The sequence below is a fragment of the Cavia porcellus genome, unplaced genomic scaffold, assembly GCF_034190915.1.
Source record: "Cavia porcellus strain 051 isolate PalLab524CR breed Dunkin Hartley unplaced genomic scaffold, mCavPor4.1 scaffold_5, whole genome shotgun sequence".
In the NCBI taxonomy this organism is placed as follows: Eukaryota; Metazoa; Chordata; class Mammalia; order Rodentia; family Caviidae; genus Cavia; species Cavia porcellus.
In genome coordinates this window covers 57,665,688-57,680,723 of record NW_026947488.1, presented here as the reverse complement: position 1 = coordinate 57,680,723, position 15,036 = coordinate 57,665,688, and the positions used below count along the sequence as shown (strand labels likewise).

General features: G+C 40.2%; 1 protein-coding gene across 1 annotated transcript in view; it reads right to left on the bottom strand.

Annotated features, from left to right (window-relative positions):
* The window catches only part of Acp3 (acid phosphatase 3), a 54,610-nt gene extending 49,824 nt beyond the window's left edge, over window positions 1-4,786 (bottom strand). The window contains exon 1 of the mRNA XM_013159978.3: window positions 4,588-4,786. Within this exon, the coding sequence (XP_013015432.2) occupies window positions 4,588-4,710 (123 nt within the window). The 5' untranslated portion in view covers window positions 4,711-4,786. The remainder of the gene's footprint in view (window positions 1-4,587) is intronic.
* Between the last annotated feature and the right edge of the window lie 10,250 nt (window positions 4,787-15,036).

Here is a 15,036-nt window from a genome sequence, read left to right as displayed (position 1 = left end):
TGACTTTTCTTTGTCCTTTCTTTTCAGTAACCCGAACTTGAAACAGGATCATTTAGGTTTTGTCTTTTTGTTCATGGTTATATGTGATCACAGGAATTCTATTTTCACAACTTAAACATAGCATCCATTCTTTTCCAATTCTCCTGCTTTTGTATGTGTGGACTGTGGTCACAGTCCTCTCTGTTCTCACCTCTGGCTTTTCCCTCCCTCAAATCATACTGGACACATATAGCTGTGTCTCCCCCAAGAAAAAGCGAGCTAAAATTCATGGCTGTGTTTCCTTAGAGTACAAACAAGCTGAGTCGTTAGTCTAAATTCTAGTCGATGATAATTTCCTAAAATCTTTGGTGTTTCTCTATTGTCTTCACATCACACAGGTGCCCCCTCACACTGATAAGTTTTATAATAATAACTACTCCTCTAGAACTTTGAGGACATTATGCAAAGTAAAAGAAACAGGTGAACAAAGGCAACTATGCTAGAATAGTTCAACTCACCGAGCCAAGAAGTGTAACGGAGGTGGCCAAGCATTAGGGGCAGGGAAGTATGGGCAGCTATTGTTTAATGGGTGCAGGGTTTCAGTTTTTCAAGATGAAAAAGGTTCTGGAGATTCATGATGGTAAAGACAGTACAGCATGCTAGTACACGCGACATCACTGTACTGGACATTTAAAACAGTAAAGATGGTAAATTTTATGATATGTGGTTATACTTTTTACCACAATTTGAAAAACAGGCTACTTAAAGATCACTTAGATTTGATGCAAAAAGTTGGAAAGCTTCTATTTTAGACTATTTTAGATTCCCAGCAGTACCTTACGACTGAATCACGGTTCACATCTGCACATGTGAATCCTGTCATTTGATCTTAAACACTACTCTGTGAAGTAAGAAGCATAGTTATCATTGTTATCCCAACTTTCAATTTGGGACACTTGAAACTCAGCTATTTCGGTAAGTGACACGTGTACGGTCCCACGCCTGGCCAGTGATGGTGGAACTGGAGTCAGTGACTAATCAGTGCCTTCCCAAGTCTGACCTGCAACTTCTGTTCTGGAGAATAGCACTGGAAAATAGATAATGGGATTAGAGTATCCGGTTTGAGGCTAAGCCTGAGAAAGAGTGTGAGTGATGTGACGGCACCATTTGAGTTTCTGCACCTACGCTTTAGAAGTTACTCATCATATCCCAGGCAGAGACAATGTGCTCAGGATTTGGAGGTTGTACCCCTCGAGGATATCCTATATCTTGGGAAAGAACACTTCCTGAAGTCAGCCATATGGAGTGAAGCTCAGCCATGAACATGAAGAGGTGGCTCATCATCATCTCTTTCTCCATAAAACCCCAGTGGGATGAGATGGAGCATTTCTCTTGGTTTGAAATCACTTAATGATTTCACGCTGGCATCAGGGAGACATTATGCTTTAAAATGGTGTTTCCCTGTTTCTGGTGGAAAAATACGGGGCACAATATTAGTTTTAAAAAGCCAAGTGGGTGTGTGTGGGAAATGATTGGGCATATAAAAGAAACAGGACTGTCCCTGAGTGATAATTATTTAAGCTGGTTGATGGGTACATAGGGACTTGGCACACTCACTATCGTTTCTGTAAAGTTAAAAATAGAAATTCTCTAAGCTCTCTCTACAGTGAGAGGTGGATGCCAGAGTAACTGTAGGAAACAATGAATTAGATCCTTGGATCTTTTCCACAGGAATCCTCCTGCCTCAGCCCCCCAAGTGCTAGGATTACAGGCATGTGCCACTACACTCTGCAACAGTGCCTTTTAAGATCTGAGTAGTGCTGCTAAAGAGACCTTTAGTACAATTTGCCCCACTTTCTGTCCCCACGGCTGACTTGACTTCAGAAACCCATTTCTTCTCGTGCAGCACCTGTTAATGAGTCATTACCTGTAACATTTGCAAACCTGTAACCCCAGAATTTGGGAGGCTGAGGCAGGAGGACTGTAGTGAGTTCAAGGACAGCCCAAACAACATCAAAGAAACAACAAAAGACTCAAAAGCAAAACTAGATGTTACTGAACTAGCATTCCAAGGAATGTGCTTTGGTGGCGGCTTAGAAAGATTGTGTTGTAGCCAGGTGTGGCAGCACATGCCTGTAATCCCAAAACTCTGGGAGGCTAAGGCAGGAGGATTTAAAAATTTGAGTTTCACCTGGGCAATTTGGTGTCTCAGCAAGACATTAACTTAAAAAAAAAAAGAGTTGGGGATATAGCTCAGTGTGAACACTCTGGGTTCAATCTCCAGTCACCACCCGTCTCCCCAAAAGGTCATATTGTGACTATCATAGGCAGGAACAATAACCAAGGACAGTTTCCTATTCATTCTGCCAAAAAAAGCTTTTTGGAGTTCAAAGAGTCTTACTTTTTGTGGACTGCAGAGCAAGAGCAAGGAAATCATATACCGCTTCTAAGTCAGACTCATTTAGTAAACCTTACAGGGATCTCAGAGCAGCTCTCGTTAGTGGCATTAGTGGCCCATGGGTCAGACAGCTTGGGTTCAAATCCTGTCCCTACGATTCCAGCTGTGCAGCTACAAACAAATTTCTTAACCTCTCTGTCTCATGTCCTCATCTATAGGGTTAATAAGTTTAAAAAAAGCTTTCAGAATGATTGTCAGACTTAGAAATTAAAAATACAGGATGCCCAAATATTGCACGGGTCATACTTCTAATAAAAATTAGTCTCTGCTTATTTAAAATTTAATTCAACGAGTTGTCTTGTGTTTTGTGTAGCAACCCTACCTTCTGGGACCTTTGAGAAAACTATGGGACACAGTCCATACTGAGCTCTTGTAACAGTGCTTGGTGTGATGTAACTACCTTGACTCTTTTACTCCAGTTCTTCTAATAATGTTCCAAGTATTTTCCTGAATGTACAGTTTAACTATTGAAAGCCAAATATTCTCTACAATCAGTGAAAGAGAAAATGTTATCTTCTGGCTTAAGTCATGAAAGAGTTCATTCTGTTAAGGACCAGGAAGCTGTATTACATCGCCCTTTATTTACCTTTAAAAGAAGGAAGTCATGGAAGGAAAAATAATATTAGTTCCATGCAATATTCATTGCTGCTTTCATTCCAAGATAACTACTATGGCATTTTAGTTTTCCTTAGGAAAGAATTAACGTGTATCCCCGAATACACTTTAAGAGTAGAGAGGGGAAAAAGAAACACAAGAATTTGATAGTTCGGGAGGTTAGTTCAGGTTGGGAACAGAACACAGAGGGCAGAATCTACCTATGCAGTTAACTGGAGGTTCCCGTAAAATCACAAAGCACTTGGCACTCAGTCAGCATGCTCCAGGTGTACAGCGTGACACAGACAGCAAGCACGGCCAGTTCCCACGGTCCCCATATTTGTTTCTACTGAACATGTTGGTGAGGAAATCATGAATCGATGTCACCTATGGGAGGTACATGAGATGAGGCTGTGTTCGCAGCACAGAAATCTGACAGCGGCCAGATCTGGGGTATATAAACATATCATCATATGTTTCTCTGTTTTATTTTTTCCCTCTCTGTCGTTGTTGACTCATTACCTACTAAAGATTAACTGTACCAAGAATCATGATTTACATAAACATGGCTATCTGATTATACGTAGTAAAGAAGAAAGTTCTGAACACACCACGTTGAGAAAACAGGAACTTCGTGTTTAAGTGTTAAATACAAGGTAGGATCCTTCCAAATAATAAAAATAAACATTGAGTATTCTTACAGAAAGAAAATTTACTTGTTAATCAGTCCACTTTCATTGTGGATGGATAAATAGAGACCAGAAAAAGTAAGTGAGCTTGTAAAAGGTAGAATTTTAAATGCAGAGAAAGACACACACACACACACACACACACACACACACACGAGAAACACACAGAAAAAAAATCCACACACAGAAAATCAAAGATTCCAACAACACAATTAATTCCCTTTACTTAGCAAAAATTGTTTTCATGTATTTGTAAACAGTGCCAACAGTGTATTGATTTTCCTGACATGACCCACAGATTAATCATCCCTCTCTCCTTCACTTGTCACACATACACACACGTGACTTTAAGGATAACCTAAATCTGTACATCAGTACGTTCTCAAAAATTCTGAGTTTAGTTTCTCTTTTGTGCTGCAGAGACTATTTACTAATTTATGCTCCAGTTCTTTGATAAACATAAAGGGAAGGAGCTATTCAATATTGGTGAGGGGGAACTTGGTTTTGCCTTACAAACAAATAATCAATAAATCAGATGAAGCCAGGTTGGCTCCCATTGTATAAAGTGCATGGGCGACTTGCTTCCCCATTTCTGGTGTGATTTTCAAAAAGGAACCTGAATTGTAAAGTAGTCAAATAACATCGCTGAAGGAGAAAAAGAAAAAAAAGATTAGCACAACTTTTTTGTTAGGACTTACATGTTACGTCCTGAAAGGACCTTGCCAAAGTCGATTGTTTGCTTTCTGAGTCTTAGCAGAGCCCAGGCTCTGCTGGGAGAGGACAGAAGCCTGAAATGAAACCCAACACCTGCCTTCTCAGCCCCTGCTGGTATCAGTCTCCTAGGAAAAGCCAGGAGAGCGCACTTACCACTGTCACAAACTTCAGCTCCTTGGCTCTCACACCTCTGTCTGACCAGAGGCCAAGCAGGAGCAGGAGACTGAGGCTGAGGCTGGCCCTGGTGCCGCCGCCTCTGAGCAGGGCAGCATGCATGCTGGGCAGAGCTGATTTTGGCAGGAGTCCGGAGGTGTTGCTCACCCTTCAGAAGCCTTCAGAGGGGGAAGCAAGCTCTTTAATCAAGGGACTGACAGGGAAGGAGGAGCCACACATAAATAATAAAAATTCCAGGAAGTGAGGGGCAGAGCTCGGCATATAAATAATGTCGTGTAATTCTGGAGTTCCAGATCGCAATCTCCTCTGTTTCAGTAGGGACTTGGAGATCCAGAGAATGAAAGCTGTCGCTCAGGGTCACAGAGCACAGAAGCAGATGCTTCTTTTCCTCTTCTTAGTTTACCTTTATCTTTCTTTTCCCAATCCTGAGTGTTGAACCCAGGCATCTGGGCTGGATCATATACCTAGTCCTTTATATTTCTTTTAAATTTTGAAACAGGGTATTGTTAGTTTGCCCAGGAGGGCCATGGACTTGCCTTGGCCTCCCAGGTGCTGGGATTATGGGTGTGTGGCCCCCCATGCACGGTTTACCTTTATCTTTCCTTTAGATGAGTGTGATAAAGCATAGGCTCTGTGGCTGTCACTTGGGAAAGGATTCTGCTCTGACTCTACAAGTTTTAAGCGCAACTCTTATATTTTTGGAACTCCACAATTCTTAGAAGAGGTTGGGCATGATGGCACATACCTGTAACCTCATCACTCAGGAGGCTGAGGCAGGAGGATTGACATGAGTTAGAGGTCAAACCTGAGCAAACAAACAAAAAACCAAAATGAAACAGAACAAGCCCTCCCCCATCATTCTAAGAAGAGAAGTCTGGTAGAAATTCCATGTACTGGCATATTTGGGACCTATTCCCATTGCCAAACCTGGTATCCAGCTTTTAAAAACTCTTAGGTACCCAGCAAAGATACTTACAAATTGAAAAGAAAAAGAAGAAGAACAAGTTTGTGTCGAACACTTTAGTCACATCCTAAGATATTTGTGAATCACTTGTGCTGTCTCTCTCCAAATATGACACAATTTGAAACACCGAGAAGCCAAACAAGCCCACAGCTCTGCTATCAGTCACCAGCCTTGGCCATCAGCCTTGCATTCTTGTAAGGCATGTTCTGGCCTCTCCAGCTGTGACCTCACCGGGACGCTACCAAAGAAGATGACCTGGACTGATGGAATTTCACTTTCCATTTTCTTCCAGCCCATGAGTCCCATCATACGTTACAATAATACAGACTTGAACTGCACCCAGATTTCTGTAGAAGTTTTGGGTAGAACTTCTGCCTCAGGGGTGGCGGGGGAACAGTGGTTTTCCTGTGACCTATTTCCTGGTACCTTATGCTCACCTGGGTCAGCCAGTGTCTGTTGTCGGGTGACTGTTGCGTGCTGTGTGTGGGAGAGCCGTGGTTCTTCCAGTATTGGGAAATAAGAGACAAAAATCAGTGTGCACATGGTGGATAGATCAGACATTCGAGGACTTGTGACCTTCTCTTTGCCATCACGTTGCCCCCTTTCTCTTCTCTCCAGTCATTTTCAGGGTGTGAGATTTTTGGGGAGAGGGCTACAGGGAAGAAGAAATGAAGACTGAAAGGTCATCCAGTCCAGATAGACACAAAGATGCCGCACTGATGCCTGTTGTGTGCACCAGGAGACCTGAGAAAGGAAGCTCCATCAGCAGGCACAGTTCCCAGGCTTCCTTCTAATGAATGCCTTCAATTGCACCAAAGTCTAATTCTGTCGAGCATCTTATTTTCTTGCTTTTTAGTCTCACGTCCTGTTCTCTGGTCTTTCCTTATTTTACCTTTGGATTGATGCCTGAAACTATGTTAGCTATAGCTTTGGCATTAATAACTCTGAGTCTCTAACCTGCCTCTGCTATGCTGCATGGGTAGATGAATCCTTCTTACCCAGATCCTGCTTTCTCCAAGCTGCCTCCTCTGGGCTCTGGCAGCCCTCCAAGGATGAACAACAGTAATAGTGAAAGCTCTCTGAGACAGCCAGAAAAGGGCTGCTTGAGTGGAATACATTTCAACTAGCATTTGCTTTCAGCTGAGCAAGCGGGGCTTTATGTTTCTCAGGGATCTGCCGGCTTCCACCATGGTCATCAAGTTATAATGGCAGGAGTGGAACCAAGAAGTACGTGTAGGGTCTTGAGAAGCCTGAAAGATTTCCCAACCCAGACAAAACTCAGTTTAGAGTCTTCTCAGGTGTCTTGAGTCTTGAACTCATCAGGTTTGGAGGAAGAATTAAGGGTCTTCTCGGATAAACACATGGATACAGTAACATCAAAAGTGAGTCTTGATAAAAGCTTGAGATGTCTTTATTGAAGAGTGAAGGGTATCCATAATTTTCCATGATTAATAGACCTCACTGGCTGAATCACCTGTGTTCCCTCCTAGTACTCTTCTTTTCTTTCACATGTCAAGTGTTCAGCCTCTAATTACCACAGCATTAAAAAGCTTCATAATTGGAGCAGGCTGGGCCTTTTGGAAAGCCGACTCCCAGACAGAGACTTCCACGTGGGAGGTTTATTAGGGAGTACTTTTGGATCAATAGCAGTAGGAGGCAGACAAATAAGCCAGACTGGATGGAGTAGGGAGCCAGACGGCAATGCAGGGATGATGAAGACCTCAGCTGACCCTGCTAGGTGTCCTGAAGACGGCAGGACTTCGGCATTGTCTGAATTGGTGTGGGCAGCCAGGCCTTTCTATCAGTGCCTAGGGCCAGCCAGTCACTGTGCGCAGCCTGCCTCTGAATGAGAGAGTGACCAGGGTACGGTGACAGTGGCCATACTCCAACAAGGCAGTCCCACGTGAGCGGCCAGTCAGTGATGTCCAAGAGCTTCCTAAGAACGGGTAGGGCATTAATCCTTCAGTGCCTGAGGGTAACTTTGGATGATGTAACCAAGAACCCATGACAATGAACAAATATCTACAGGGAAAAAACAAGGATTCTTGGTAGATCAAGGCTACACATGCCTCTGAAAGGGGGAGTCTGGATTGCAAATGAGACCCCAAAATAGGTATCTGGCTGCTTACCAGTTTCAAAGGCTATGTTTTACTTGTCTGGACCTGTTTGCTCTTTACAAGTGTATTATTTCACTCTCAGTGCTTTGCGGACTATTGGGCACTTTTGACAGTACTGACTGACCACCTGGGAAAACAAAGGCCGAGCATTGCTTCAGAGCCCTGGTATCATGTGAGCTGCTCTGAAGTAAAACAAAACATAAAAGAGGTTTAAAAGAAAAGCTCTCTTCTACCAGCAAGAGGCATTATGCATGAGTATATACCAATTCCACAAAGTGAGTATAATTACTGCATATCAGAGACATATACTCATAAAAAAACCTCGCCCCTCAATCCATTGGTATGTGTATGGGGGAGTTGCCTGTGGTGTAAAATAACTATTTTATTATTTCATATTTAGACATATAGCCAGGCATTGTGGTGCATGCCTGTAATCTCAGCATTCGGAGGCTGAGGTAGGAGGTATTTGAGGCCAGCCTGGGCTACAAAGTGAGCTCAAGGTCAGCCTGAACTGAATGGTGAAACCCTGTCTCAAAAAGACAAAAAAAAAATTCAGATAAATATCCCTGTATTTAGCCAATGACTATGTTGCTATGTGGCTGGAATGTCATTAAAGTCAGATTTATATACCTAGAGAATACATGAAATGTACTAATACTTTCAAAGGTAAAAAAGTATTACAAAATTTATTCCTATTTTTGAACATAAAATGGAAAGAAAGCTTTGCAGTGAAATTTTACTGTACGAGACTGTTTTAAGTGAAATATTATTTAGTCATAAAAAGGAGCAAAATAGCTTGGCATGGTGGCACATACTGCAATCTTAGCACTCAGGAGACTGAGGGACAGAAATTGATGCAAGTTTGAGGTCAACATGGACGACACAGTGAGTTCAAGTCCAGCCTGAACTCCAAGGTGAGACCCTGTCTCAAAACAAAACAAACAGAAACAAAGGATAAAATTACTGATACGTGCTACACAACGGGTAAACTTTCAGAATATTACACAGGAAGCCAGCAATAAAATACCACATGAGTTACCATTCCACTTATATTAAATATTTAAAAATGAACATCTTAGGAGATAGCAAGTATTTTAGTGGAAGGGTTTGGGGTACTATGATAATAGGTAAACTATGGTATCTTTCTGAGTACCTAAAAATACCCTAAGATTAATTGTGGTGATACTTGCAAAACTCTGAATATATTAAATCTATTGAATTGCACACTTTATATTATTATTATTTTTGAGTTGCATACTTTAAATGGAGGAATTGTATGACATGTATTGTATCTCAAAACTGTTATGTATATAACAGTACACAATCAATGTTATAATGTATAATATAAAGATAATAGATGTAGAACTTTAATAATAAGCACACGTATTATATGCTTTGTTATATCTGTGTTAACACTGGTTGTCATTATGATGGAATGAGTTGGAAACCACTAAATCATATTAAGATATAAAAACCAAATTTTCATCCTCACTGGTCATTCGAGAAATGTAAATTAAAACAGCACTTAGTTCACTGAATAGGAAAGGTTGTGCTAAGATTGATTGAAGAAATTTTTATGCCCATATTTTGTACTTGAGTGACTAAAGATAATGATGTGTAGTTTATCAACAATTGTAACTTTTTCATTATTTTGTTGTGAAAATTTGTTTTTTCTTCTTAATATTAACAAATAAAGTAAAAAAAAAAAACAGCACTGAGATTTCATCTCAATCCAGAAAGAATGGCTGCCATCAAGAAATCGACTGATAACAAATGTTGATGAGACTGTGGGGAAAAAGGAATACTTCTCCACTGTTGGTGGGGGTGTAGACTGGTGCAGCCACTGTGGAGATTCCTCAAGACACTAGGATTGGAAGTACCATTCCATCCAGCTATTCACCTGCTGGGTATTTTCCAATAAATATTGAAAAGGTCATGTCACAGTGATATAGTACACCCATGTTTATAGCAATACAATTTGTAATAACTAAATCTTGGAAACAACCAAAAAGCCCATCAATCACAGAATGGATGAAAAAGATGTGATATTTTTAAACAATGGAATATTACTCAGCTATAAAAAATATGATTTTGAGGCTTTTATAGGTAAATGGAGACAACTTGAATCTATCCTCATAAGTGAAATAAATCAGACTCATATTTGTAAATATCAGTCTCTCTAGTATAAAAAATAATAATAGAAAACTGAAAGAGTAATAAGATCCAAAATGTATAGTAGATATTATAATAATGAGAGAAAGAAAAGTGCCCTAAAGGATATAACTATATGCATGTTTAAGTGTGCAAGATAGATAACCATACTACTAAGTTTCTGTTAGTTCATCAAACAGAATGGTTTGTACTGTCATTGTTTGATTTTCCATTTTTTATGCTTTGATTTTGTAACTTGAACAACTACTTCTAAGATAACAATATGCAATTTGTCAAATAGTGATTTCTTATTTTTTGGTTAGTCATTTCTTACTGTTATTTTTTGAAAGTCTGTATTATTTCTAGTCTTTTTTCTGTTTTGCTTTTTTCTCTAAATAATAATGATAATATATATATATATATTTATATATATATATTTTATATATATATTATATAAATTATATATTTTTATATATATATTATATAAATATATATATATATATATTTGGTGGTTTGAAAGAAGGCACAGTTATCAGTTCACATTTTCCCAGGTTAGGGAGCCCAGGTCCACTTGCAGGGACCTCTGTTTAGCCTCTCCCAGGGCTGCAGCTCAGAGCACACTGGGCCTGCGATGTTTCCTAGTTTGCTTGGTGGCTGCTGCCGGCAGGAGTCCTCAGGTCCTTCCTGTCAGGGTTCCTACAAGTTAGCGGCTTCATTCATCAAAGTAAGCAAACAGAATGCACAAGAGAGCAACTCCAGCGACCATTTTTCAGTACTTCTTAAACTTTATCATGTGCAAAACTCACCAGAAAGGCTTGATGAAATACAGATTCCTGGGCTTCCCTCTGGACTCAGTAGCTTCAGGTAAGTAACAGTGGCTTTGTCTAGACAGTGATGCCAGAAATATGAAGGGAAATCTCAATCTCACCTTCATTTAAAACACTGATCATCTGTTAATCATGGATTGTTTAACATGAATTTTTATTCTTTACAATATTGCATTTAAAAATTACTTATTTTAATTATGAGATTTTGGCACCCCCGAATTTTGTGCCCAAAATGAATGTCTCACTCACTTCACTCTGATTCCCAGCCACTCCTCTCAGTACTGGGCACTACTCTTTTTTCCTTCTGAAATGAAATGAAATGACTCAGTTTTCTCTACCAGGAAATGCAGCGTTGGGTGACATAGGCCCAGCTTTTGAGGATTATCCTGAGGTTCTGGGACTGAAAGGCATTTGTTTTCAGACTAGCCAGTGTTGATTTCTAGCTATTCTTTGGACTTTCATAATTTACCCAGGGCCACCCTCTCATAAATCTTGCATTTGTAATAAACCACTTCTTCCCAGGTAGGACTTACTAACCCAGGAGAATGGAGCCAATGGTGAAGTTATGAGGGGGCTGCAGGGAGCAGGCACAGGGTCCCTTGTTTCTGAAACTGTCACAGAGAAATAAGTTTCAGTTGTTAAGCATGAGCAGGAAATAGAGGTACTTGTTTTGTCATGGTCTATCTAATATACATTCCAAGGATTGTAGGTTCAATCAGGCAAAGATTGTCCTATGATTGTTTCACCTGTAATGCAACCTTAAATTTTTAAGTTTTAGTTTTATTACTACATTGTGGTGGATTAACGGTCAGCTTGTGATACTCAGCCGAACTGAATCAGCGAGGTGCTGGGTGTGGAAGGTCCAAATGAAGATTGCTGCCTATGGCATAAAAGGAGAAATTGGAGGGGAAGACGGCAGCTGTTGATTCTCCTGGAGAAGCTCGTCACACTGGTTTTCCTCATGTGAAATCAGCTGTTCTCATCCTCTGGAGAGCTCAGGTCCTCACAGTCACTGAGAATGGCTTGGTTCTCTTCCGGAGAGCTCTGGTCCTTATCTGGAGCATTGCTGCTGGCTCCAGTGAAAACGCTTCACCCTGCTGGTGCAGACTTTCTACCTTTTCCTGATGGTCTTTGGGACTTCCCAGTGCAGGTCCCTGATGCACACTTGCATGAGACATTGTCGTGGGCTCTGTGCTTGCAGCTGGATTCCTGAAGGACCTTGCTGTGGGCTCTGGGTCTTCTGCTGGGTTTGTGTGGGACATTACTGTACAATCCAGGCCCTCATTTGGATTCTTTGGTTTCTCTACTGTGTGGATAGGCCTCCTGCATGCCTTTGCACTTGATTTTTTAGGTGAATATTATAAAAATAATCCTATAAATTATGTGTGCTCAATGAACTCTCTTCCCTTGAAAACTCTTGACTATGACACAGGTTTGCAATATGTAATGATTACAAGCACTATGGGAAACTAGTATATGTATATAACACATCTCAACTCTTTCCTTCCCTTTCCCCTTAAGCCCCCTTTGGGGGGAAAAAACATTTTGCCAGCATCAGATTTGTTTATTTTATAAGTCCCTATAAAGTTAATTATCATACATATTGATTAACAACCAGACTAACAGACTAAAAAATATATTTAAAAAAGGGACAATTATACCAAATTAAGGTACACTTTTACATTCATTACCATATTGAGTTATAAAAGCTTTTCTCTTTTTTTCCCCTAAGGTCTTTTATTTTGCTATTTATTTACCCTTGAACTCACTATGTAGCCCAAACTGGCCTTGAACTCACGGCACTCCTCCTGCCTCAGCCTCCTGAGTGCTGGAATACAGGCATGTGCCACTACACCCAGTTGTACTTTATTTATACATGGTGTCCCTCCAATAAAAGAAACCGTGCAATATTTAAGCTTCTGAACCTGATTTACCTCATTTAACATTATGGTCCCAAAGGACATCCATTTTTCTAAAATGACTTCAGCTTATCCTTCTTTATGGCAGAGTATCACGTTTTCTTTATTCACCGGCTGATATGCACATAGGTTGCTTCCAAGTTTTATTTGTTATGTGGCTAAAACCATAATTATGCATGCAACCATGTGGTATGATGTCTTTAACTCTTCTGAGAAGATACCTAAAGGGAATAGCTGGGTTAAATGGAACCTCTAGTTTTAGTTTTTCTAGGAATCTCCATACAGATTTCCATAGTGGTTGCACCAACCAAAAATGAAAAATTGCCCCCCCCTTGCCATAGCTTCTGCAGCGTTTGTTATTGGTTTATTTCTTGATGGCAGTCATTCTTTCTGGAGTGAGATGGAGTCTCAGTGTTGTTCTGATTTGCAGTGTTGTTCTGATTTGAATGATCAGTGATACTGAACATTTTTCATATATATTATCTATCATCTCTTTCTCCCTCTCTCTCTCTCTCTCTCTCTCTCTCTCTCTCTATATATATATATATATATATATATATATATATGTTTTCCTTTACTTAATTACTAACTTCACTTTGTGTGTAAAGTCCTCTTAAAAAACTCATAAATTCTTCTGACAGGACAAAAGAAACCAAATGAAGCTTATGTAGGAATTTGTGCATAGATGATGGTATTTGAGGCCCCAAGGCCTAAAATAGCCAATCAAGTTGTAGCACATTCCAAGGAGGAGCCTCTGTACTGCCACACCAGTACAGAGGCTGAGGAAAAAGGCCCTTGGGTCCTCCATATTTCTGGAGCCCGTTACTCTGATTTATCATGCTAGTAGTTATCTTTCCTCCTTTTTGGCCCTTTCCAATAAAGTGTTCAATAAAATTTATTTTCTTAAAATTTATACATTGTTTTACTGATAATTAAACTTTATGAATCCCAGTGAGCTGCCCACTCACAGCAGATGTGGGCATCAGTGCTTGTTTGCTCGATGCAATAATAGAGTCCAACCGCCAGTAGAGTCCTTCCCTACTCAGACCTCTTGACACAGATCTTTTACGGGTGCATGATGGACAATGCTTTTGTCTTCTGAGCTCCAGCCAAAATCTCCAAAGAAGCTCAACTCACAGACTTTTAGGTTTGCTTCTACAGCCAGCATCTCCAAATCTTTTCAAACTCCTACCACAAGCCAGTTCCAAAGGCTTCTGAACCACGTGATCAGGTAACATTACAGCAATGGCCCCAGTCTTAGTATCAAAATCTGTCTTAGTTACTTCCTTATTGTTGGGACAAAATACTTGACACCCACAAGTTAAAGGAGAGGGTTATTTTGGCTTATAGTTTGTAGAGGTTTCAGCCCATCATTGGCTGGTTCCAAGGCAGGGTGACATGGGAGAAAAAAACCAGTTTGTGTCATGGAAGGCAAGAAAAGCAGTGAGGGATCAAGGAGAAAAAGGGATATGTACATTTCCAGGCCACACCCACCTCTTCCTACCAGTGTTCACCTCCCCGGCATCATACCCATCTATCAACCCATCAGTGGACTAATCCAGGGATGAGTATCACACACCCATGATCCAGTCATCTTCTAAAAACCCTCCCTATAAGCTCATAAGACTTTGGGGACAGGGGAACATCTAGGTATAAACAATAACTGTTTTTGTGAAGTTTATAGAAGTCTTTACCTCTTTAAGCTTCCCACATAGTACTGCTTTCATTATGTTGCACACACTGTAGTATATTGTATTGGCATTATTGTTTGATTCTAGGAACTGTCTGATTTTCTCTGGGACCCATTAATTATTCAAGAAGGTATTGCTTAATTTCCACATGTTTGCATAATTTCTGTGGTTTCTTTTGTCATTGATTTGTAGTTTCATCTGATAATATGCATGGATAATTTTTGTTGTTGTTGTTTTTGAGACAGGGTCTTGCCATGTTGTCCAGGCTGGCTTTGAACTCACTGTGTAGTCCAGACTGGCCTTGACCTTAGCATTCCTCCTGCTCAACCTCCTGAGAGAGACATGTACCACTGCAGCCAGCCTGCATAGGGTAATTTTGAGTCTTTTACATTCATTTAAGCAGGCTTTATTGGCTACTATGTAGTCTATTTTGGAGACAGTTCCATGTACTGCTGAGAAGAATGTTATTCTGTGGGGTGCAATGCTCCATAGATATCTATTAAATCCATTTGTTCAAATGTTTTGTTCAACTCGGATGTTCGTTGATTTTTTTTTGTGCACTTGATCGATCTCTTATGAAAGTGGGTTATTGAGTTCTCTTATTAAAATTGCGTTGGTCTTTATCTAATTTTTAAAATGTCTTATAGTGTTTGTTTTAGAAAGTTGAGTGTACAGGGGTTTGGTACATATATGTTTATAATTGTTATTTCTTCCTGTTGAATTGTTCCCTGAACTAATATTTACTGATCTTCTTTGCCT